General features: G+C 41.4%; 3 protein-coding genes across 3 annotated transcripts; all 3 read right to left on the bottom strand.

The window, feature by feature from the left end:
* Positions 1-3,679: 3,679 nt before the first annotated feature.
* On the bottom strand, positions 3,680-4,249 carry LOC307054485 (interferon alpha-1-like; the record flags this gene model as incomplete). The annotated part of the gene is made up of 1 exon (XM_079706212.1): positions 3,680-4,249. The coding sequence occupies one exon, from the start codon at positions 4,247-4,249 to the stop codon at positions 3,680-3,682; it is 570 nt and encodes a 189-aa protein (XP_079562338.1).
* A 3,571-nt stretch (positions 4,250-7,820) lies between these two features.
* LOC307054666 (interferon alpha-13-like) lies at positions 7,821-8,333 on the bottom strand (the record flags this gene model as incomplete). The annotated part of the gene is made up of 1 exon (XM_079706493.1): positions 7,821-8,333. One exon carries the CDS (start codon positions 8,331-8,333, stop codon positions 7,821-7,823), a length of 513 nt encoding a protein of 170 aa, XP_079562619.1.
* Positions 8,334-17,695: 9,362 nt separating this feature from the next.
* Positions 17,696-18,268, bottom strand: LOC307054441 (interferon beta-2-like; the record flags this gene model as incomplete). Its single annotated transcript, XM_079706135.1, has 1 exon — positions 17,696-18,268. One exon carries the CDS (start codon positions 18,266-18,268, stop codon positions 17,696-17,698), a length of 573 nt encoding a protein of 190 aa, XP_079562261.1.
* Positions 18,269-26,974: the final 8,706 nt, after the last annotated feature.

The raw sequence follows: 26,974 nt of genomic DNA, 5'->3' as shown, positions 1-26,974 counted from the left end.
GGTTCCAAAACAATACTCTCCACACTCATCAGCAGTAATCTCACCAAGAGTCCTAATTTCACTGGAGAAATTTTACTCAGTGGCCTAGAGAGTTCCTGTGAAACTTAGGGACGATGATGGAGAAGTCCATACCCAGCCTGAGGGAAGCATCTGTCTTCCCAGTGCGGCCTCGCTCTCACCCTCACTCAGCACCCGAGGCTGATTCTGCCCAGGCTGGGGCTTCCCTGTATCCACAGCCAACAGCTGGTGACACACAGACCTCCACCTTCAGGCCTCCGACCTGGTGTGAAGAGGTTGAATATGCAGATAAGATCTTAAGTGCCACTGGTTTCAGCCTCTTCTCTCTTCCCTTTTCTCACACCCTGGATGTCTTGTCACAGGCCTTTGACTAGGCTCATTCCACAGTTTTTGTCCTGGTCACTTCAGCATGCAGCTGGGACTAGGCCACTTGGCTCAGGGCCCTGCCTAGTTCTAGCGAACTCCCCCAGCACGTGCACAACCAGAGGATCCTACACTCTGCACCCCCCGTCACCCTCAGAATGCTCCCATCGAAAGGTTGATGGCCCAGGAACACGCAGGAGCTGCCCATCCCATGTCTCTCACTGTTTGTTGCCAGGACCCCGCTGCTGCTGGACATTCCAGATTGGCCCTCTCTGAACATGCCCCCATCTACATCAAGCCTGGATTTACTTTCCCCTTCAAATAGCAGGCCATTCTCTGAGCTGGACTTACTTCATTCTTACAATCACTCTCAGGAGTGAATTGAGCCAGGCCAGCCTAAGGTTGAGAAGAGAATTAAATGGGCAACACATTTCCAGCAGCTGCTGAGCAAGCATCAGCCGCCTTCCCTCTGCTAACACGTGGGCACGTCTTACTGTATGTGTTCTGTGTGAGTTTCCTGTCTCTGAAGCAGTTTCTGAATCTTCTTTAAAGTGAAACAGCGGAAAGCAAAACCCTCTACATAGTTCAAACTTACAAGGAACTTTAGCTTTCTTTCATCATCAGGGATTGTGTAATGAACCGGGGAATGCAAAAATAGCAACAAACTTGAGGCAACAAGTGAAGGAAACTAAATGCAAGCTGCCAAATTGGATTTGGAGATTGAGGTTGGGATTCCCCTCTGGCCTGGCGTCTTGGCTGAGTTGAGTGCACAGAGCAGAGGATTCCTCCGACTGCCTGCAAGATGCCTGTGTCATTGTGGTGGAAACTTTTAGCTCCTAAACTCAAGGGATAAGCAAGAAACCAGTGGAGGAAGGGGCGTCCTTGTAGACAGCTGGCGTGTGAGTCAAGTATGAATGCTTCTGTCTGGAACTCTGGGATATTTGTTGCAACGCACTTGACTCAGTCATCCCAGTGAATGGCTATTTCTCCTCTCCCTTGTCCAGTGGTTGACCTGGCACTAAAATGCCTCCTGAACAGCTCTCTTGGAACTGCCTCATCTTCCTGACCACAGACCCAGAACATCAGGAACTAATCTTCTAACCAGATTCAAATAGAAGAGCTAATAAGTAAGGAGCACTTAGTAACTGCCTGGTACCATTCTGAGCACCTTACATAAATTAAAGCAATTAATCCTCACCACAGTTTTATGAAGTGGTTTTATGATGATCTCAGTTTAACAGCTAAGGAAACTGCACCCAGTTCTCCCTCCCTCTGGTACGAAATTTAACAATAGCATCCTGGTCTCCATGTTTCAGCAGGAACATTCAAGGCCTGGTATAACTTTCCCATCTCTCATTTCAAGATCCCTGGTAGGGAGGAAAACTTGGTCTTGTTCCTAGCCCTTATTTCTTTTTTATTTCTTATTTTTTAAAAATGTCCAATATTGTCAACGCTTTGATTTAGCTCTTGCTTCCAAATGGCCTGCACAGTGTCTCTGGCCCTTTTCTCATTGTCCAGTTCTTTAAGTGTCTTTCTATATCCATCTATCAGTCCTAAAGTACCCATTCTTTGATAATGTCTCTCCATTTTACAATGCGGCTCCAGGCCTATGCGTTTGCCTTGCAAATACAGTGCTTCCATTAGAACACTTATCATTCTGTTGTGTAAGTGATAGCTAATTTTTGGCTCCTCCAGCAGATTAGACTTTTAAGTCTGAATTTCGTATGCCCAGTCATTAGCACAGCGTCCAGCCCATGGTAGGAATTTAAGTATTGTTGATTGAATAAATGCTATGCTAGGAATATGTGGTTTGATGAGCTTCTGACTATCAAATTGCAAGGGGTTGTCTCAGCACTGTTTGCTGAGGGTTCATTTCATAAGTTCTCCTGAGAAGAATTCGAGCACCTGATATATCCCTGAGCACATTGGTAGGCAATGTAAACAAAGGGAGACAAATAAAAATCAAAATAGAATACAGATTGGGATTGACATATATACACTAATACGTATAAAATAGATAACTAATAAGAACCTGCTGTATAAAAAATAAATAAAATAAAATTCAAGAAAGAAATAGAATACAATTTGTTTTGATAAAACTTAGATACTGTTTTAGACAAGTTTAGCTCCAATGCATGAGGATCTTCTTAGGCTCTTTTCAGCATGGTGTGCTGTCGAAAAGAAATAGAAATTCATTATCAAAAGTCTTTAAAGAGCAACATAGGTCCTCACTGAAGTGTCTTGAAGAGAGAGCAAAGTGGAAAATGTCATAAAACTATTCAGTAAAACATGTTTAGTTCCTATTTTAATAGGACATGGAAAAGATGGAAAGTTAATCAATTCACTTTACAAGGCTATTATAACCTGGTTAACAAAATCAGAGGAGAAAATCATAGGACATTCATTATGGTCACCACTATATCCTGAGGGCAACATACAACCTGGCTTAGACGAAGTTTATATTTACTTCTAACTAGAGTATCATAATGACGCTAACTAGTGTATCATATCATTTACATAATGATGTAAATGAATTGCATCTTTAATGCAAATCTTTAATCAGGTTGCACATTCAGGCTCGGTGTTTCTTTTTTAAGAATAAACAAATATAAAAAGTTTTCTGTGGTTAAAATTTATTTAATGCACAAAGCAAAAAATAAATAGACTAGGGCTTCCCTGGTGGCACAGTTGTTGAGAATCTGCCTGCCAATGCAGGGGACACGGGTTCGAGCCCTGGTCTGGGAAGATCCCACATGCCGCGGAGCAACTAGGCCCGTGAGCCACAACTACTGAGCCTGCGCATCTGGAGCCTGTGCTCTGCAACAAGAGTGGCCGCGACAGTGAGAGGCCCACGCACCGCGATGAAGAGTAGTAGCCCCCGCTCGCCGTAACTAGAGAAAGCCCTCGCACAGAAACGAAGACCCGACACACCCAAAAATAAATAAATAAATAAATTTATTTATTTTTTTAAAAAATAAAATAAAATAATTAATTAATTACAAAGAACGTGTTTTTTCTCTTAACCACAATTTAAAGGTGCACATAATATTATACAAACAAAAAATAAGTTAAAACTTTATAAATAGTTAAATAAATAAATTTTTAAATAGATAAATCATCTGTAAGGAACTAGTGCCTGCAGAGTTGAACATGATGTTGCTTAATAGTCCTGAAAACATTTGACAAATTAATTCAATTCAGGGCATGATGAGAGCAGAAATGAGTCTTTGACATGGCAGCACAGGTGGAAGTGTGGTCTCGTTAGTGAGAATCATTTCCGTGTTGAAGCAGGTGTGTGTCATTCCTTCCTCCTGAGTCTTTCTTGCAAGTTTGTTGATGAAGAGAAGGATCTCATGAGTTCTGCTCTGACAATCTCCCAGGCACAAGGGCTGTATTGCTTCTCTTGCAGATAGACAGTGATTCTGTGGAAGTATTTCCTCACAGCCAGGATGGAGTCCTCCTTCAGCAGAGGAGTCCCTTCCAGCCCCGCCTCCTGCATCACACAGGCTTGCAGGTCAGTGAGCTGCTGATAAAGTGCAGTGCAGAACCTGTCCAGGAGGGTCTCATCCCAAGCGGCAGCCGAGCCCTCTGTGCTGAAGAGCTGGAAGGTCTGCTGGATCATCTCATGGAGGACAGCGATGGCTTGAGCCTTCTGGAACTGGTTGCCTCCAAACGCCTCCTGGGGGAATCCAAAGTCATTTCTGTCCTTCAGGCAGGAGAAGGGGGAGATTCTCCTCATTTGTTGCAGGAGCATCAGGGCCCTCGTGTTAGCCAGGCTGTGGGTCTGAGGCAGGTCGCAGCCCAGAGAGCAGTTGGAGTTGCAGCTGAGCAGCACCAGGGCCAGGAGTAAGGACACAGTTGGGGCCATCGGGGACCTTGCAGATGCTGCCGGCCTGGCTGAGGTGGGTGATTCTGTGAACCCTGCTCTCTAGGTTCTCTGAAGACCTTCCTTCAGGCCTGGGTCTTAAATGGGAATGAATCGGTTTCCATTTTCTGAATGTTCCCTCTTACTTTCTACTTCTGTTTTTGCTTTTCATTTTGCACTCTCCAGATAGGTTAGGGCAGCGTTTCTCAGCCACTGTTTTTCATCCTTGCCTCCCCTTCTCCTGCCCCCAGAGGCTTTTTAGATATTTTCTTTCCTTATGGCCCCCCTATGAAATTTTGATACACAGATATACTGGGTACATCGATATGTACTCCATGCATATCTCTACTTTATAAATAGAAAAAGAAAGTGAAAAGATTATTCTTTTTATTCGATGCAGGGGTGAGTATGACAAAAAGATTTAGGCTAAAAATTAACTGTAAAAGCTACTGCAAGTAATTTAACATTTTGGTTAAGTGTGCAGAATGACTTTTAATGTAATACATTTACTTAATAAATAGGAATGTATCAAATTACATATTCAATAAAAATTTATACAAATACTTCATAAGAATACCAATGTACAGATATATTTAAAAATCTATCAAAACTGCTACAACCATTGAAAATTTAAATGATCTTCTTAACATTTATTTGTAGGTAATTATTAGTTTTGATTCATATCATAAAATGATTTCTAACTTCCCTAGCTGCTAGATATTCATCTAGATATTGTCAACAACTTTTTCTCTTTAGGACTAGACGTAATTATTGATCTCCTAGGTAACTTTTTTAGAATTAAATACTAAAATACAACCTATTTGTGCTTAATTCCCAATGCCCTCATCACACTGAGGCTCAAACATAAGCAAAATCCACAAGACAGACAAGGACAGCTTATAAGTAAACAAAGGCCACCTCTCACACTATGACTTTGAGTTCAAGCATATGATGGAGAGAAAGTCCTCTAATGAAACATCAAGCCACCATAGCTTGTAGCACTGATCCTGCATATTGTGTATCTTCCATGCACTCAATGTCAATGCCTCTCGTCTCATACACAAGAAAACCCAAAGAGAAAAATGAATACAAAGGAATGAGATTTTGCTGGATAGGGTTGAGCTTTGGAGTGCCACCACCATTGTAGTAGCTAAGATTTATTCGCACCCCTAAGAACTAATGTTTGTACCCGTGGGAGCGATCTGCTCCCAGATGATTTAGGAATCATCATCGATTTGAATCTTTCTCTGTATTTTTGCATTGAATTTCAGATTCCCCAAAGGACTGTCCGAGGTTCCAATCCAAGCCTATTCTTTTCAAACAAAAGAAAACCATCTTTGTAATTAATTGAGAACTGGATAAATATTGATTGGTATCATGGAAAGAATTAACTTTCAACTCTGATCATGACTTCTTTTATTTTGCAGTGGATGTTCTGTGGCCTCAGCCCTCTCCAATTCCGATCTTTCAATAAATAATAGGTATGTGACCATCTTTGGCAAATCAGCTCTGTAACAACTGGACTCTGTCGTATTCTCTGTAGTATCCTCGGCACCAGGCCCAGTGTAATCACGCAACAGGTACTTTTAACTAAAGCAGACTCTCAGATGTTCTCCTCCCACTGGAAGGCAGTTACGAATGACCAAGCTATTTTCCTTTATCACGGTCGTATTTGCTGGGATTATAATAGACAGTGGCTAGTATTCCCACTCTACTCCTACTGGTATCAGTCATGCCTACTGAGTTTGTTGCTAGAACCACTAGGATTCTCTTTCCTTTAAGGTGCATATGGCTCTGGGGATTGAAGTTGTAAGAGCAGCACAATTTTCAGCCTTTGCCCGGCACTCTATTAAACTCAGGAGGATGGCCTTGTCGCTAATTTGTCCTCTACTAGGTCATGACAGAAAATAACCAGCTTGTTATCACATACAGAGCCACGTATCTGAAGTAAAACTCTCCCTGATTCACACAGGTCACAGCAACCAGAAAATTAACCACGTTACTCTTCGGTGGATCATTATGGATGTGTCAATGACTATCTATATACTGAGATTCTTTGGAGACTCTTCACAAACGTTGATGAATGATCATTTTCATGCTGTGTCTTCATTCCCTTCCAAGGGACAATGGGGTCCATTTCGGTTTGATTTCCAAATTTTGACACATAATAATTCAAGCATTACTGCAGGTTGAAAATGAAGAGTTTGGATTCTGAGTCCTCAGTCTGCTCTTTTGGCCTGATAAATGGCTCATTCTTCTTTATTTACATGAATATATTCTCTCTTCTGGATGCCAAGACATGTAGCCTTCAATGCCCTTTCTGGTCTGAATGTTTCTGTCCCCCCAAAATTCGTATTTGGAAGTCCTAATCTCTAAAGTAATGGTATCAGGTGGCAGGCCCTTTAGGACTTGATTAGGGTGTGAAGATGGAGGCCTCACAAATGGAATTAGTGCCCTTATCAAAGAGGTCAGGATTAATGCCTCCCTCTCCTGCTGTATGATGACACAAGGAGAACTCTGCAGTGTGAGACCTGAAGCAAGCTCTCACCAGAACTGGACCACGTGGACACCCAGATCTTGGATTTCCAGACTCTAGAACTCTATCCCTCCCCTACCCTTCCCCCCTGGTAACCATAAGTTTCTTCTGTTAGTCTGTGGGTCCATTTCTGTTTTGTAAATAAGTTTATTGGTATCATTATTTTTAGATTCCACATATAAATGATATTTTTCTTTCTCTGTGGGTTTGATTGTTTTTTAATGAAGTGTGTGCAAGCAAGAACATTAGTTGTCCCCCTCCACACCACCCAGAACTTCATTAGAACAACTAGTGTAAAGATGAAAAGTGGTCTTATGCACTGAACTTGTCTCCTCATCCATCAATCATCCAATAATTTCCCAACTTCTTTGCAGTGAGATTTCCACGAGGATAAATCCAGGCCATGTAATGTGAGCAGAAGTGCTCTTGCCCTGTATATCCTGGCCCTTGAAAACCTCCCATGTGATGCACCAGACTTTTTCCCTTTACCACTGAGTGGAATAGACTCAAATACTGCAGAAAAATTTGGAGTCACCTGTTGATGATGGAAAAATCCACAAAACAGGGGCTACCCATGTCCCCGAATCACTCTTTGGAGAGCAACTTAGAACATCCATCTGATGAGGTATGCCTGCCTTGTGTTCTTATACCAGGGAAAGATAAGATTCTATTATGATCAAATTCCTGACAGCATTCTGTTTACCTGTGACAGCAGTCAGCATTAAGTTAACTGACAAATGTCTCTAACACCACACTATCCAAAAAACCTTTCTATACTTCATATGTTGAAAATAGCAAATACCCCTCCCAAAACTTAAAGTGATCTTTTAAATTACGTTATAAAATTATTTATACTAGAAAAGAGATTGTGTTCTGTCAAAACCTTTATTAAAATCATGATTTTCACTTCAGACATTTTTCAGCCTGTGAGGAAAAGCAAGTGGAGATTGCTTTGGACTTGAACACTAATGTGATTGAATGAGAAGTGTCACGAGTATAAAAAATATTCTGTATTAGTTGACATTTCTTTGAGGATTCTTACATAAGGGAAAGGCACCTTTCAATTTCCACTCTGACAACCTCCCAGGCACAGGGGCTGTATTCCTTTGCCTTCAGGTAGGCATGGATTCCATGGAAATAGTCCCGGGCAGCAAGTCCCAAATCTCGACAATCCAGATTGTCTTGTTTCATCTGCTCTAGTCGGTGCAGCCTCAGATGAAGGCTAGAGAGAAGTTTATGGAGGACGGTGTTGTTCCAGGCAGCATGGCTGTCCTCCGTGGTGAAGAGGTTGAAGATCTGCTGGAGCATCAGGTGGTGGTGACAGGTGCCTTGAGTCATCTGGATTGGGGTGATATTCTCTCTTTTCCAAGGAAATTTGAAGTCGGTTCTGTCCTTTAGGCACCACTGTGAGGGGATCCTTTGCATCTGTTGCAAATGTTGGAAGACGTCCTTGTTTTTCTGGCTATGGCTTCTAGGCAAGTTCCAGCCAAGAGAGCAAGCGGGGATGGAGCAGAGCATCAGTCCTGCCACTAGCAAATAGATCTGGGCCATTGAGAATGAGTGATTCACTAGATGGCCGCCAGGGGGCGCGCGGGCACCGCCAAACAATTAGGGGGAAGCTTCCTTCCCTGGAACTGTGGACAGCGTCCTTCCCAAGGCGGCCGATAGAGGGCGCAGGGTTTGTTTGGGAAACGCCCACTACTGAGTTTGCGGTCTGCAGCTGTCTCCTGAAGCTTGCGAGACAGAGCAAAACAGTCAACTGAGGCTGCTTTAATAGTCAACATAGTGCGCAAAAGACCTTCGTTTTCGCGGTGCTGAGTGTTGAAGAGGAAGCGTTGTCGCGGCCTGGCCAGAGACATTTTTGTCTGGCTGGGAGCCAGAACCTTGCATTTTCGGGGCTTCCCCTGAGTTTTGCGCTTTATTTTCTCACAGAAACTTGAGCGAGGCAATTTTTGGGAAAGAAGCCATTTTCTGAGTGGTCTGAGGTGGGAAATCAGAGCGATTCCCAGCCTCAGAGAATGGGGAGCCGATTTTTCAGATTCGGGCTCGTTTCTGGCGCGAGACAGCGAAGGTTCAGAGAAGGGGGAACGCGGCGGCGACGATGGGACGACAGGACGGTGTTGGGGACGCCCTGGGCGGTGAGTCGGAGCGCGGCCACCACCGGGGCCGAGGACGCGGCAGGTGAGCGCCCCTGTAGATGCTCTGGGACTTCATGGTGTCTTTCAAGGATACAGCATTAAAGTGAGGGAGAAAGTATTGAATATCTGAAAAGTAGGAATATGAAAAAACTCACAGCATTTTATTTTTTACATTTTAAAATTAATTTTATAATTAACTTAATTCATATCATTTGAAGTAAATATTTTAAATGTTTCATATTTTTATAAATTTATGTTAAAATATTTTCAATATTAAGCATAGAATATTAAAATATATTTTCATATTAAAATATAGCATTTTCTTAAACTTTATTTAAACTATATTGTCTTTATACTAAAGTAGTTAATATAATTAATTTTTTGTTTATTTATTTTAGGCTGCGTTTATTTATTTTAGACTGGGTTCAGTCTTCGTTGCGGTGCGCAGGCTTCTCATTGTGGTGGCTTCTCTTGTTGAGGAGCACAGGCTCTAGGTGCGCAGGCTTCAGTAGCTGTGGCTCACGGGTTCCAGAGCACAGGCTCAGTAGTAGCAGCACATGGACTTAGTTGCTCCATGGCATGTGGGATCTTCCTAGACCAGCGCTCAAACCCGTGTCCCCTGAGTTGGCAGGTGGATTCTTAAACACTGCGCCACCAGGGAAGTCCCAAGTATTTAATACAGTTTTACTTTTCTATCTTTAATGGAAGCCAACTCATTAATATTTTCAAGATTACTTTTTCACTTGTTTTTAATTGAGGGAATTACCGTGTTTGACAATTTCTAATGACCCCGTGATAGTCTTAACTGATTTTTAACTCATGTTCCTGAAATGTCTCTCCCAGGACCTCACCTTGACTATAAGGTTAGAAAGAAGAGTTGGTGTGTACAAGCAATTGAGGACATTTAGCAGGTCAGACTTTTTCATTTTTCTTTAGTAAGAATTTTATACACTGAGTGGAATTTGCCCAGATTTCCTTTACATCATGAAGGCTTACTTTGTAAGACTGTCAGGGCCATGCAAATGGAGGTCAACGTCATTTCTTTACTTAAAATTTTTATATTTTGTTCCTCGTGCATATTTTGGTATTAATTTTTATTTTAAAATATTGCATTAAAACATCCTTTATCTTGATGACTTAGATTTGGTGCCTTCTTACCATTCGTGCTTAAGAGACGTACTAGCTTAACGTCGCCCTAATGCTAATCCAGGAAATAGCTTTTGAATTAGAGTATTGTGCTGTTCCATGGCTGAAAATCTAGGAATGCTTTACTTCTCATCATCTCTCCCCCATATATATATTTCTAACCATTTTCCTGGTCTCTACAACATTATTTGAATGTCTTTTTTTTAAGGAAGAAAAAACCCTTTTGACTGCCTTCATCTGATTTTCTCAACTCACACCCCCTTGGCTATGGTAACCACAAATCTGACCTTTTTCTCTGAGGTTATGTGTTTGTTTTTAAAGTACAATTTAATCTGTGTCTTAAAAATTAACACCAGAGGTGGTCTGAAACAAAATAAGGTGAGGAAAAGGACTATTTCTCTCATTTGTACTAGACACAGAGCTGCCTTTTTTTTTTTTTTTTTTTTTTTTTGTGGGGAGGAGGTCAAAACACTTTCTTAGATGCTGCAAAGAGCTTCAGATGCCTTAGGATTTCTCTCCTTAATGTACCGGGCACTGCTCTAAGGGTGGAGACTAGGTCTCTACTCCTTCGCAGGCCTACAGGCAATCCCTCTCCTAGAGTTTGCATTTGGGGGCCTCAACCTGCAGACCCCTGAGTGTTAAGGAACCTGCAGTCAGAGCTTCTCTTGGCTGGGCTGAGGGTGGACTATACAGGTTACCATTTGTTATATTAATACAAAAGGCTGCTATCATTCACTCTGTTCAAATTCTCAGCCTGTACTTTGCAAACTTTATTTTATTTGATCTAGGCAATGTCCTGTGTGACCACAACTAAAGTTGTCTCCATTTTTTAAAAGAGGAAATGAAAATCTGATGTCATTTAAATTCAGGAGCCCCAGATTTTTGTCAGAGTGGAGCCTTCTGCTGCTCCCAGGCCCTCCTGTTCATCAGCTCTGGGCACTGGCCCTCAGCTGCACTGAGCACGTGGTGCTTCCTTCATCCTAATCCTGCCTCTAGTGTCTGTCCTCCCTGCTCCCTGGAGGGCAGTCACCATCCCTGCCTTACTTTCCTGGAATCCACATTGCCAAGCGCATTGTCACATATATATGCAGTCAGAACATATCTGGTGACAGAATGAAGAGAACTGCATGAATTCACCCTTGCTGTTCATTTTTATGTCACCATTATGTGTAAGCTGTCAGAAAATGTGAGCTATGGTCCTGTAAAGAAATGTGGAAGAATTTAAATCTAATGTATGTGTCCCTTTAGAGAAAAATGCGGAGAGGTGAGGCTAATTGTATTTTGGTGCAATTTAAGAAGTGTCAAAATAGAGTACAAGGTCAAACCTTTAAGTATTCTTATTAGAATTGAAAAAGAGATATAATGAGACTCAGGTTTTATTTCAACCTTGGGTCTCATTTAGATGAATACATCCTGTTGGATTGATACTCTTTCATGTTCCAGGAGTGTGTTTAATTTCCAGTATAAGAAAAGAATTGAAGTTGTGACATTCTATGTTGCCCATAAATGGAAGACAAATTGCAAAAACATGGAAACAACACTAGGATAAGTAGAGAAATGACAATCCTGGCCTATTTAAGAATCTCATTTACAGGCAGGTACTCAGAGCAGCTGGATACAGGCTCCCACAGCCAGACACTTGCATCACAGGCTCACCGGGGCCTGCCACCCTCCTGACTGAGGACACCCAGGGTGATGTTCTCCAGCCCTGTCTGCACCCTTAGCTGTGACCTGGCCCAGAACCACAGCCTGACAAAGCAGGAGACCCTCACAGTCCTGCCCCTAACAAGGAGAATCTTCTTTGTTTTCCTGCCTGAAGGACAAGAAGGTTGTCAGGTTCCATCAGCACCAGCTGGCTGACAGCCAGTTCCAAAACGCTCAGGCCGCCTCATTCTCCATGAGACGATACAGCACTTCTCCATCGTCTTCAGCACAAACAGCTGAAATTCCTCAGTGGGCTTGATCAACAGTGGGAAGATCTGGAGACTAGTCTGGTGCAGGAGATGGGGAGGAAAAGACCCTCCTGGTCAATGAGGACTCCAGCCTGACTTTGAAGAACTTCCAAAGGACCAGGCTCGATCTGAAAAGAAAGTCCACAGCTGCTGTGCCCAGGAAAATATGAGAGTGGAAGTTAAGGCGTGAAAATCAGAGTGTGCTTTCCCTGTATGTTCAACCTCAGAGAACCCAGGAGTGGGAAAAGGAGACCTGGACCCAATCTTCTACAATGGAGTCTTCTCTGCTTAGAGGTGGCCTCGAGCGTGTCAATATTCACTCAGTTCAATGACTTTTCTTCTGATTTAGTTGTAAATGCATCGAGTCATCTCAGCACGTTGTTTTTCAACAGTAAGTGAAAACAATACTTTTGAATGGAGAGAAAATTTATCTTTAATTTGTAATAATTAGAAGTTATTTCTCTATGATGATTGTTATATTTACCAAATTTATTCTTCATATTATGATATGGTCAGGTTTGTGTCTTGTTTTCCTTTGCTTTGGTGGTGCAAAAGGTATATTTTAAGTGTTAGGTTTAACTCATACTCTTAAAGAAAATCAGAGTGTCCTTAAACCTTTAATCTGCCTTAAAATCCAAAAGGAAGATAGTTTTATTCATTTCATTGGTTCTTCAAATATTTTGAAGTATCTCTGCTTTCAGGATTTTACTTGTGTTTTTTAATATATTGGTAGATAAAACAAAGATATTACTTTCTTAATGGAGCACTGTGTCAGAGGAGACAGGCCTTAAAGAGTAAAAAATTAGCTTGAAACCCTTTCTAGGTTATGAAGGCGATGCACAAGGCATTATGACAGGTTATAGCAGCTGGAGCTATTCTCTTTTACATGTTCTTTCTCGGAGAAAGCATGTCTAATGGTTGCTGATTCAGTTTCAGCAGTTGCATGATCAATAAATTGTGAAACAATGAAAATAGTAGACACATTGCCCACTGTCACAGAGCTTGCAGTCTGATGGGGATATGGGTAACTAGGTGTTCAATGAAAGCAATGTTAATGCTGTGACAGGGAAAGGACAGGTTCTTGGGAGTATGTGGGCTTGCATGGATCAGGGAAAGCTTCTGCAAGAGCAGTTGGTAAGCTGGCATCCCAGGGGTCTGCGGGAGTTTGCCAGGTAATTGCATGATGGTCAAGTTTGGCCATGTATGGAGATCATCTAGGGTAGCAGGTAAATATGAGGGTTTGGAGCTAATGACATTTGTTTGGAGATGTGACCCTGGGGAAAGACATGCATATGGAAGTCAACAGTCATAGAGATGACGTTTGGAACTATTTGGGAGGTTGAGACTATATGTGCCGAGAGGATGAAGTGTGGGACTAGCACAGATGTTTGAGGAGCACCAATTCCCTAAGATGAGAGGGAGCAGTCAACAAAGGAAGGAGAGGAGGAGGAGCAGAAAAGCAGAGGATGGTGGTGACACAGAGACCAGATGAGGGTCCGACTTTAAAATGGCGGGTATAATAACAAGTATCTGATGCTTCGGACATGTCAGCCAAGGCTGCTTCACATTGATCTCTAACTTCAGTAAGATGTAGCTTATTGGCAATATCTTATGACCTAGTAAGTATCTTAAGAAATTAATCTCAATTTTCAAGATATTTTTTTCCTCTCATTTGTTTTAAGCAAGGGTCTTAGAAGACCCTTAAGGCTTCATAGATTAAGCATTCAGCTTTATATATATAATCAGGGTTTTTCATTGGAGAGTTTTATTCACTTCTTCAAAATGTCATTTTATATGGATAAGTTGCATAAAAATTTGTAATCTGTTTGCATCAAAATGCTTTTAATTTCAGTATGATGTAAATTTAAACTTAATATATTACTTTCTACTTAAAATTGATAAATATCTTCTGTGCCAATGCACTGATTGCATTTTGTTTTGATGCCCACTAGAGATCCATAGGTATTTGTAATCTAGTGTTTGGTACATCTGTGAGAATATTTCATTTGCTAGTAGAATTTAAAAATTTGTGTGTATGCTTTGCACAGTACTTAAAAAGATGATCCTATTTTAATTCACAGAGGTAGAATTTTTGCATAACAAAATTATGAGCTCAGTAAGGCACAAATATGTCATTATACCAATATCTTTTGGGGGCTTCCCTGGGGGTCCAGTGGTTAAGACTTCACCTTCCAATGCAGGGGGTGTGGGTTCGATCCCTTGTTGGGGAGCTAAGATCCTGCATGCCTCAGGGCCAAAAAACCAAAACATAAGGAAAACAGAAGCAATATTGTAACAAATTCAATAAAGACTTTAAAAATGGTCCACATCAAAAAAACCTTTAAAAAAATGTATCTTTTGAGTGGACATGAAATAATGGCTTTTACTCCTTTGTGCATACCTGTCACAATAACAACTATCATTGCTATGTTTAATATATCCCTGGTGCTTCAAATAATCTGCTCACTTAAGATAACTTTATGACTTGTTATATTCTCATTATACAGAGCATATAACATGCGATGGTATGTTGAATGGAATATAGTAGTCTCATTATCCCTATTCTAAAGCTGAGAAAACTGTACTATAGGAAAAAGAAAAGAATTGCCCTAAATCATGCACGAAGCTGAAGGAAGACTAAGGCGATGCCGAGCTAACAAATTTACTGGTCACCTGAGAAGACAAGAGTAACCCACAAGAGAAGATGCAGCAAGACTGTCATTTTCAAACAGTTTTACTGGCACAACTATGTTAAGCTTATTACATTTATCACTTTTATTAACAACTCTGAGGACCAGTGATGTCCCTAACAGTGTGCAGGATACTGGGTGGGAATAAGAAGTGTAACTGGAAAGTGAGCTGAGTGCTACAGTACATGATGTAGATGGAGATCTCGTTCCTAAGCCTGATAAGACTATGCTGTTCCACTCCCAGGTTTGCTAACACCCTATACTGCTCTGCCTCCCCCCACCCCCTTTTTTAAGTGTTTATTATTTTTAATTTTTTAAATTTTTTTGCTGTACGTGGGCCTCTCACTGCTGTGTCCTCTCCCGTTGCGGGCACAGGCTCCGGATGCGCGGGCCCAGCGGCCATGGCCACAGGCCCAGCCACTCCGCGGCATGTGGGATCTTCCCGGACCGGGGCACGAACCCTCGTCCCTTGCATCGGCAGGCGGACTCTCAACCGCTGCGCCACCAGGGAAGCCCTCTGCCTCCCCTTTGGCCTCCTCTTGTCCCTGCTTGCTCAACCACAAACATGGCCAGGAGTTCTGCATCCCTGCTGCTCCAGAGCCTGTCCCATGAGAAAGGAAAGGCGAAAAGTCCTCAGCTGTACACTTTCATTAAGGCTAAATTGAGAACTGGGGAGCTGAGTTCCTTTGCCCAGCCTTCCTGAGGATGCAAGAAGGCCTTGGAGTTAGATGAAAGTTATTCTCCATCAAAATATTTGGGGTCCTCTGGTTTGTTCCATTTCCTTCTGAACTTGAGACCTCAGGGATGCCAAATTCCAGTGCTGTTTGGGGGAATATGTGAAGTTTCTTGTCTCTGTTCCTAGAGGCTGATTGGGACATTTGGGAATCTATGTGCCTGTGTAACCCCAAACGTTCCAACCCACGGCTGTTTACAGATCAGTATCATGATGGAGAAGGGGAAGGACTGGGAAGTCCAGTTCCTGAGACTCGTTCTTTAATGGATTTTCTCAATTTTTAAAGCCCCTCAGCATTTGTCAAGTTCCTATGCTTTTGTATTTGCTTTGTGAAGGGCTGTATTCATCATGACACAAATGAAGGCAGCTGAGATGGTAGAGGGTGTGCAAGGCCAGAGTCAGACTCCCTCCCTAACCTTCCTCTGCCTCAAACACACAAGCTCTCAATCAGAACGGGAGAACCTCTTCTTTTCTCTAAACCCAGTTCCCGGACTACTGCATCCTTCCCCCAAATGCAGCAGAGACAAAAGAAAACAGTCTTTTTTAGAAGAAACAATTTACTTGTGAAGAATGAACTTTGCTGTTTTGGAGAGAGACCATTTTGTTTTCAGAAGAGGCCTCACCCCAAGGCTTCCTTCCATATTCTGTTCCCAGTGAGACTCCCCGTGTCCCCTGCCTCAGCAGGCAGACTCCCAACCACTGCACCACCAGGGAAGCCCCCTGAGGGTTGCTTTTGAAGAGGACTAAATCCAATTACATAGGTAGGCGCTCAGCTCAGTGCCTGGATGGTAGCTGCTAATGACAGGAACAATCAAAAATTCAGATTCCCACAGGGTTCACTACAAAGACAGAAACCCAGCCATGCTGGCCAGGTTCCAAAGAGCTCCTAGGGAAACTTTATTTCCTCAGGGTAAGGCCTGGAATAAGTGAGTGCCCGCTCTCTCCCACCCGAATTTCCCTTTCTCCCATGCTCCCTGGTTTTTCACTTGGCCTAAAACAACTTAATCTGCTGCACCTGTCTTGGATTTGACTTTAGAGAGTATGTAGCTTCAGAGATGCAGAGCAGCAGAAAACACAGATAGGATAGTCCTGGAATTCTGTATGAACAGGGAAGGGGGAACCAGGAGCAGGCTCGCTTTTCTGAAAAAAACATGGGGAGAAAACCTAGCCAGACAGCAGGGCTATCAGGCAGAGTTCTTTCTCCCTCTGGTGTCTGTACCCTGGAAGTCGACAGAGACCCCAGCTCTCCTAAGACACCCATACATCTTGGCTGTACCATGAAGAGTAAAATAAAGGGACTGCTACTTAACAGTGTCACAGAAGTGCCTGGGACTTCTCACTCTTAGGCTTGGCCGGAGGAGGGGGATGGGCACGTAAATATTTTAAAATCCCGTGGGGCATGGGGAGGGAAGCAGAGCATCCCACAGATAATAGGGATGAGTTTAGGACAAACACAAGAGCCGAAATATTCCCCTGGTTACCCTGACAGCCAGTCAAATTCTAACTTTAGGCCCAAAGAGCCTGGGGCACAGTGTAGAAGCAGTAGGCACCCCTGCTTCTAGTTCCACCGTCACTTACCTGGCTCTCCCATTTTAATTCTGTAGAGGCTCAGGCCACATTTCTTCTCCTAAAATCCCATCCCCTTATCATCTTTTACCTTGTATATTCCACACGGCTTCCTTGTATTTCAAATTCCTTGAAGGCAGGGCCCAGAACTTCTACTATTCTGCAGGCTCATCTTACAAAGAACGTCTCCTAAGTGCTCCGCGATTTTTTTTTTTTCTTTTTTTTTTGCGGTACGCGGGACTCCCACCACCGTGGCCTCTCCCGTTGCGGAGCACAGGCTCCGGACGCGCAGGCCCAGCGGCCATGGCTCACGGGCCCAGCCGCTCCGCGGCATGCGGGACCCTCCCGGACCGGGGCACGAACCCATGTCCCCTGCATCGGCAGGCGGACTCCCAACCACCGCGCCACCAGGGAAGCCCTGCTCTGCAATTTTTAATATGATGGTTACATAAATCAAATTGAAATGAAAACTGCCATGTTGACTTTGTTTCATAAAAAGTTTATTTCCCATGGTAAAAGTTTAAATAAATAAATAATGTATAAATTAATTTTTTAAAAGCTTAAAGTCTTTAACTGTCCTTTCAAATCCAGTGCATTGCCTGTCCGTTACTTAAAGAACCTCCGCTGGTTGAGGAGCCTGACATCATTGGCAGCATTGTCCGTTCCCAGAGCCACAGGGGGGAGATCTTCAATTACGGAGGTAGTCTGTAAGGTGGTTAAGGAAGGAAAAGTTCCTGAGGATTTCCACTTGCACTACTGTCCAGGCACAGTTGCTGTACTCCTTGGACTTCAGGTACTGCACGATCTGCAAGTAATATTTCTTCAGGTGAAGAATGGTCATGTTTACCCCGGTGAAGTTTTCCTTCTCCATTATTTCCCCCAGGATTGTCTCCAGACGATCCATCTGCCCAGAGACTTCCGCAAGGAGGTTCTTCTCACTGATGGTCTCGGTCCAGCCGGTGTTAGAGAAATTTCTTCTGAGAATACAAAAGATCTGCTGGAGCATCTCATAGATGATCAATAGGGCGTCTTCCTTCCGGAACTCCTGTGGTTGCTTAATCTCATCAGGGACCTTGAAGTCCATCCTCTCCTCGAGGCAATGTTGAGGCATTCCAGGTAACTGCAGCAGCTGCAGCAGGAGTTTCTGACATGCCAAACTGCTGCTCCTTTGTTGGAATCGAAGCAATCTGTAGCTCGTGGAAAGAGCTGTGGTGGAGAAACACAACAGGAGAGCAATTTGGAGGATGCACCTGTGGGTCATGATGAAAACAGGAACAGCGTTATCTGGTCTACTACTAGATGCTGAAGCCAAGTCTTCAAGAGTTTGCAGTGTGAATGTCCTTTCTCCATGAGTGTGGACTACTTATATAGGGTGGCCCTCCACTCCTTCTGTTGGGGAGGAATTTCCCACTTTCAGTTCTCCCTTTCAGTTTTCCTATGTCATTTAACTTATTAGTTGTCTCTAAAATTCTTTTTCTTTAAGCTCCTTGTTATTTTCTTTTATATATATTAGGGGGGGGAAATATACAAACAGTGAGGATTTCTAATGTTTTGTAAAGTTTCAGTGAATTGCTACATGCTAAAGAAAAAAATAAGCCAAATCATTTTGAACTTGACTATTACAGGGTTCTTTCACTTGGAAAGGATTTTTTCTTTTTCTTTTTGCATATTTTGAGATTTGGGAGGTGGTCTTTGTTTGTAAGAGAGTTTTCTTTTTCCTAAGAACTAGGTTTCAGTCCCAATACACTATTACAAATCAATAAATACATGCAGTTTATTATTTTTAAAAAGACACCTATTTTTCTTCTCACTAAAATAGAATAATGTCAAACTAAGTTGATCTGAATTTTTTTGTAGGGCCTTAACCATAAGCAGCGAGACATCACGTAACTTTTTCATCCTTAATTTATTGCTTTATCTGGCAATCTCAGCTCTCCAGAATATAACTGAGAACTAGAAATTAAGTAATATCTCTAAGCAGGCAAAATGAATGTTACATGGGTCATGCATAAAAGTCCATGGTTCCTCTTTAGGGGGCCTTTGTGACCATTATTGAGGGCCAATGTATTTTTTGTACATACTTCTAACAATCTAAGTGTGTGATTTTCCATTTGCATGCAAATATATACCTCATATTAAAAGGAGGTCCAGAAGGAAAATGGAGGAAAACAATTAAGTAATCAGGGGATTTTACTATTGAGACAAGTGGTTCTAGCTCAATATTTCTGAGACCATTTTTGAATTTGAGTTTAGTAACTGATTTTGATGAGAGAGGACTCAGTAAAAATAATCAAATTATGATTTTTTTGTCCTGCTTCTATAGACAGGAAGATGTAGAGTACATTTTTAAAGATTTCAAGACAAAAATAAGTTCTAATAATTATGATATTTAAAGTAATAACATTCAGCTTTCAGGAAACCTTGCATTATCTTTCAACCTGAATTTACTAAATCCACACTGTGGGCAGCTGTAGCATGAGCTGCTGCAGATTGTAATTCTCACTCTCATGGATCATACAGTGAAGCAGGGGACAAGAACATTTATCAAAGAAATACACAAAACTAAAAATGCAATGGTAACAAGTGTTACAGAAGAGGGGTAAGTGATATTGTGGGTACCTATGATATAAGGACATAATGTAGTAGAAGAAATCAGAGAAGACTGCCCTGAGGTAATGACACTGGAGCTAAAATCAGAAGGAAGATCAGATGGGACTGCATGTGCAAAGGCCCTGTGGTGGGAGGATGCATGGTAAGGTAAAGGACTAGACTGAAGACCACTGTGATTTTCAAGTCAGAGAGTGGTCAGAGAATGTTTGTACCTGGATTTTTCCCCATGATAATAAGATAGCTAGGAGAACAAAAAAATAAGCTCAAAATGGATTAAAGACCGAAACGTACGGCCAGACACTATAAAACTCTTAGAGGAAAACACAGGGAGAACACTCTATGACATAAATCACAGCAAGATCTCTTTTTGACCCACCTCCTAGAGAAATGGAAATAAAAACAAAAATAAAGAAATGGGACCTAATGAAACTTCAAAGCTTTTGCACAGCAAAGGAAACCATAAACAAGACCAAAAGACAACCCTCAGAATGGGAGAAAATATTTACAAATGAAGCAACTGACAAAGGATTAATCTACAAAATTTACAAGCAGCTCATGCAGCTCAATATCAAAAAAACAAAAAACCCAATCCAAAAATGGGCAGAAGACCTAAATAGACATTTCTCCAGAGAAGATATACAGATTGCCAACAAACACATGAAAGAATATTCAACATCACTAATCATTAGAGAAATGCAAATCAAAACCACAATGAGGTATCATCTCACACCAGTCAGAATGGCCATCATCAAAAAATCTACAAACAATAAATACTGGAGAGGGTGTGGAGAAAAGGGAACCCTCTTGCACTGTTGGTGGGAATGTAAATTGATACAGCCACTATGGAGAACAGTATGGAGGTTCCTTAAAACACTAAAAATAGAACTACCATACCACCCAGCAATCCCACTACTGGGCATATACCCTGAGCACACTATAATTCAAAAAGAGTCATGTACCACAATGTTCATGGCAGCACTGTTTACAATAGCCAGGACAGGGAATCAACCTAAGTGTCCATCGACAGATGAACAGATAAAGAAGATGTGGCACATAGATACAATGGAATATTAGCCATAAAAAGAAACAAAATTGAGTTATTTGTAGTGAGGTGGTTGGACCTAGAGTCCGTCATACAGAGTGAAGTAAGTCAGAAAGAGAAAAACAAATACCGTATGCTAACACATATATACATATATATGGAATCTAAAAAAAAAAATGTTTCTGAAGAATCTAGGGGCAGGACAGGAATAAAGACACAGACGTAGAGAATGGACTTGAGGACACGGGGAGGGGGAAGGGTAAGCTGGGATGAAGTTAGAGAGTGGCCTGGACATATATACACTACCAAATGTTAAATAGATTGCTAGTGGGAAGCAGCTGCATAGCACAGGGAGATCAGGTCAGTGCTTTGTGACCACCTAGAGGAGTGGGAGAGGGAGGGTGGGAGGGAGACGCAAGAGGGAGGAGATATGGGGATATATGTGTATGTAGAGCTGATTCACTTTGTTATACAGCAGAAACTAACACACCATTGTAAAGCAATTATACTCCAATAAAGATGTTTTAAAAAAAAAGATAGCTGGGAGATAAGATTATTAGGCATTTTCAAAATTTTGTGCACTTTTTTGTTTGAAAGAATTTAATTAAGGTTACTTAATTTTTAGCCTTTCTTTTGTTTTATTCACGTCTAAATTTTTTCTATAATGATCATATGTTACTTGTGCCATTAGAAAACAAAAAGCACCTAGTTATATTGAAAAGCAGGACACAAAATTGTACATACTATGCAACTATGTAGAAGTATGTAGAGAAAAAATAATAAAAGGAAATATGCCAATATTTTAATAGTGATTATGTTTGATTTGTGAAACTAAAGGATGATTTTTTTTGCATGTTTTTTCAATTTTCCACAGTGAATGTATTCTTTCATTATTGATTAATCTACAGTAAAGAAACAATAAACCCAGCATTTCTGGTTACTCTGCATCTTATGTGGGTTTCATTCTCTCTGGCCTTTTGATCTTTTCATGCCAGCTCTGAACAGAATGTCAGCCATCTCATGAGTTCTGCACAATGGATTTTGGAAAAAGCAAAATCATCTCTTAGCTGTTCCACTTTTTTTTTTTTTTTTTTTTTTAGCTGTGTTGGGTCTTCATTGCTGTGAGCAGGCTTTCTTTATTTCCAGTGAGCGGGGGCTACTCTTCATTGCGGTGTGCAGGCTTCTCATTATCGTGGCTTCTCTTGTTGTGGAGCACGGGCTCTAGGCATGCAGGCTTCAGTAGTTGTGGCACGTGGGCTCAGTGGTTGTGGCGCACGGGCTTAGTTGCTCCGCGGCATGTGGGATATTCCCGGGCCAGGGCTCGAACCCGTGTCCCCTGCATTGGCAGGCGGATTCTTAAACCCTGTACCACCAGGGAAGCCCCTCAGCTGTTCCACTTTAAAATGCTCAGTTATGTCAGTCGTTGAATAATTCCTCAAGGTTTCTTCTTTTTTAAAAGGATACTTGGATTAGCCTGGAATCATCCATGGCTCACACACAAAGGCCAATGCAAGGAGTCACAGAGGTCAGTCAACCTAGAAGTGGTCCATTGCACTCAGGGAAGGGAGGTCGTCTGAGGAGTCTGGTCACTGGGGCCTGCCCCTCCAGGAAAATTCGTGTAGAGCTGACCTCCCCAGGTGTGACAGAGGGTCTGCTCATCCTGCCCACATCCAACGGCTTCTGATCCTCCCTGCTAAGAGAGTTCATACTCTAATGGAATAAAAATAATAGCAGTGGCATTAGTAGCAGTAGTATTAGTTACCATATACTGAACGCTTACTATGTGCCATTCTCTGAATAATCCTCATAGTAAATCTTTGAGATGAGTTATTGTCATCCCCATTTTAAAAGGGCAAGACTGAGGCTCAGAGAGGCTAAGTAACGTGCCCAAGATACACACAGCTAATAAGGTGGGCTGACTACACTCAAAGCTGTGCTCTTTCCTTATGCCACAGTTAGAATATGAAGTAGACCACGGACAGTGCCTTCATATAGATACATGGTACAAACCGTGGTGGCAATGCTAACTCTCAAAGGAAAAAGGAATTATAGCTGATGGGGAGGATAAGGAGGCAAGCAGTACAACTTAAGAAATGGTGGCCATGGTGCAGGCAATATGGTGGAGGTCGCTCTAGATCAGTGCTGCCCAGAAGAAATATAATGCAAGCCATACATGCAATTTATTTATTTATTTATTTATTTATTTATTTATTTATTTATTTATTTATTTATGGCTGCATTGGGTCTTTGTTGCTGCGTGTGGGTTTTCTCTAGTTGTGGCAAGTGGGGTTACTCTTCATTGTGTTGCGCTGGCTTCTCATTGTGGTGGCTTCACTTGTTGTGGAGCATGGGCTCGGGGCACGCAGGCTTCAGTAGTTGTGGCATGTGGGCTCAGTAGTTGTGGCACGTGGGCTCTAGAGCTCAGGCTCCGTAGTTGTGGTGCATGGGCTTAGTTGCTCCGCGGCATGTGGGATCTTCCCGGACCAGGGCTCAAACCCGTGTCTCCTACATTGGCAGGCGGATTCTTAACCACTGTGCCACCAGGGAAGCCCCCATACGTGCAATTTAAAATTTTCTAGTAGCCACATCAAAAGAGTAAAAAGAAACAAGTGAAGTTAATTTTGACTGTATATTTTATTTATCACCATACATCCAAATATTTTCATTTCAACATGTACCAATATAAAATTATTAATGAGATAGTTACATTCTTCTTTTTCACACTGCCTTCAAAATACTTTTACAGTCATAGTACAGCTCAGTTGGGACTAGTCAAGTGCTCAGTTGGCCACATGTGGTTGATGGCTACCATGGTGGACAGCACAGCTGAAGACAGAGGGAGCAGCACGCACAGAGCCAGGAGAATGGACAAGTTTGCAGGGAACACATAGAAGGAGCTTCAAATTGTGGACAAGCTCTGTGCTAAGAGTCAAGGGGAGTGAGGGTGGAAAAATCAGCTCGAGATGTATTGTGGAGGCTCTTGAATACCAGAGTGCGGCGTTTGTACTTAATTCAAGAGGTCTTCAGGCATAGAGGGCACTATGTTTTGCTCTGGGCAGAAGAATAGGCAGAAATGTTGGAGGTGAACTGAAGCAGGGAAAAATCTCACCCAGGGGCTCTCATGGCTGTAGAGGCTGAAAATAAAGATGCTAGCTAAGGAACTGGAAGAAGGGGGTGGATACAGAATTATAAATTCATCTTGTCCTCTGTTGTTGGAAGCCATTTTTCACTTCCTCCCTCTGTGGAGACTTTTCTTTGTGCATTCTCTCCTACCAGCTTTCTGCGGTCCAGAGAACTACTTCCAGTCCCTGTATCAGTTTCTTCTGGTTAATGAGGTTTTTCAGAGAGGCAGGGTGACATTTAGAAAGTAAAACCTGAATGATGTTTCTAGCCATTTGAAATCTTTTGAATTTGGAACTGCTTTGCTATAAACCTCAGAGACAGAAAGAGTTTCCTTCTCTTTTTTGATACAATTATCTATGGAGGAAAACTATGTCTCTAGAAATCAAAATTACAGTTGTCTTCTCTCTTCCTCATCTCTTCAAATACTTTTTCAACAAAAACGGCCCTATAAAAGATGATAAATTGGACAAGATGAAGAGTTAGCAAGAAGTTCGTGAGCAGTGGCAAAACAGAAATTAAGGCAAAAAACAACCTTTCAGGGATATCTTGGAAGGGGAAACAACGTGTATATTAAGAGAGTGTTTTGACACGTAAGGGGAGACTTCCCCATTCCTCCTTCTGAAAAAAAAAAGTTTACATAATATACATAGAAAGTCATGCACAAATGTCAAGTATACAATCAACAAATCATAAAATATAAACTTCTGCACACCTTTGAAACCACAAACTAAGTGAAGACATAAACACTACCAACAGACATAAACACTACCTGGCCCCTTTCCCCTCCCCCATCACATTCCAGTGCCCCTCTCTCCTCCCCCATCACTAAGCTCCTCCCCCAGCATCACTACTGCCTTTTAACAGCCTAGATTCTGCCTGTTTTTGAACTTTGTATGAGCGACTTCTTTCACTCAATAGTATGTCTGCGAGATTCATCTATGTTTTTGTGTGCAGTTATAGTTCATTAATTTGAAGGAATGTGTCATATCCATGCAGAAATGCCACAGTGTTTTATCTTTTCCACTACTGATAAACATTTGGAATTTTTTCCTCCTGATTTTGTCATTATAATTAATTTTGCTATGAAAAAGCTTGTTTGTATCTTTTGGTGCACATTTGTACAGCCTTCTGTTGGCTATATGCCTAGGATGAAGTAAACGGGTCATAGAATATGCATATGTTCAGATTTAGCAGTTAATAACAAACATATTTTCCAAATGTTTGTACGAATGTATATTCTCACTATCGATGTATGGGATGTCAGTTGCATTACACTCTTGCTAACACTTGGTATTGCCAGTCTGCTTAATTTTAGCCATTCTAGTTATGCATAGTGATATCGCATTATAGTTTTAATTCGTATTCCTTGATTATTAACAAGGTTCAGCACATTTTCATATGCTTATTGATCATTTGGCTATTTTCTTCATGAGGGGCCTAGTCAAATCTCTTGCTGACTGTCTCAGATATTTTTTTCATTATCTACAGATGATGTAATTGTGTACATACAAACTACAAAAGAATACATAAACTATTAGAATTTTAAAATGAATTTAGCAATGTCATTGAAAATAAGATCAATATTAAAAATCAATCACCTCTTTTTATAGTAGCAATAAAAAATTGGAATATGACGTTTAAAAATGATACCGATACTGTTGACAGGACTTTACTGGTGGCACAGTGGTTAAGAATCCACCTGCCAATGCAGGGGACACGGATTCAAGCCCTGATCCCACGTGCCGTGGAGCAACTAAGCCCGTGCGCCGCAACTACTGAGATTTTGTTCTAGAGCCCGCGAGCCACAACTACTGAGCCCACCTGCCACAACTACTGAAGCCCAGGCACCTAGAGCCCATGCTCCGCAACAATAGAAGCCACCGCCATGAGAAGCCCACGCACTGCAACGAAGAGTAGCCCTGCTCGCCACAACTAGAGAAAGCCCACATGCAGCAACGAAGACCCAACGCAGCCATAAATAAATAAATAAATATTAAAAAATAAAAAATAAAATAAAAATGATACCATTGACAGTAACATAAAACGTCTACTACTGAGAAACTGTCATAGCCAGGAGGAGCCTAAGGAGACATAGTAATTAAAGATAATGTGGCATATTCTTAATGACATCCCAGAACAGAAAAAGAACATTAGGTAAAGACTAAGGAGATCTGAATAAAGTGTCGACTTTAATTTTTTAAAAAGCTAGCATTGACAGGGCAAGTTATCTTCACCTTGGTCCTCTAAGTACAAGTCTATAGATGAATTTTTGATTCAAATAAGATGGCCAGAAACCAATGAAAAATATAACTTTTTTTTCTCTTACACTGAGGTTGTGTTTGTTTTTTTCACCTTGACCATCAATGAGGATTAAGCAACTTCTCCAACTTATTCTTTTTGGAAGTGAGCAACGGACATGTAAGCATATGATGAGGCGGTGAGCATCAGTGAGAAGGGAAATCAGAGTCTGCAATAGGAGACTGCCAAGGCCAGCCTTCTCCTGAAAGACACACATTCATTTAGTGAACAAATATTTATTTAGCAAACATTTCTTAACCACTTCATAAAAAAAAAGCAACTATTGCCATTTCATTGGACTATCTTAAAAATGTCTCTCAGTAAAGTTTTGCTGCTGGCTTGATTATATATCTTGCACAGTCTTTCTGAGGTTTATTTCAACATATTTATGCTTTATTATTGTTGCAAGTATGAATGCAATGATTTTTTCATTACATTTTCTAATTTTTAATGGACTGTTTTGTTACATTTTCACACACACACACACACACACACACACGAAAATAACTAATTTTGGTTTTTTATCCAGCCAACTTTGCAAACACTATGTCTAAATGTTTTTGGTTGATTTTTTCAAATTTTTAGATAAACAAATACATTGCCTTCAAGTAAGAAAATTAAAGGACTGAAAATCTCAAGTGTGATGACCATATGGAGCAACTGCTCTTTGGTGTGTAAATTTGTACAACTACTTAAAAAACATTATCTATCAAAGTTGAAAATATGCATGGCCTATGACCCAGTAAGTCGACTCTTAGCACTTACCCTGGAAAAAAATCATGTAAATCTGCATCAGGATATAAGTAAAGAATATTCATAGCAGCATTATTCATAATAGTCCCAAACTAGAAACAGCCCAAATATCCCTTAAAATTGTATGGATAAATATGTTGT

This window comes from Hyperoodon ampullatus (genome assembly GCF_949752795.1).
Source record: "Hyperoodon ampullatus genome assembly, chromosome: 6".
Lineage (NCBI taxonomy): Eukaryota > Metazoa > Chordata > Mammalia > Artiodactyla > Ziphiidae > Hyperoodon > Hyperoodon ampullatus.
This window is presented reverse-complemented; position numbering and strand designations above follow the sequence as displayed.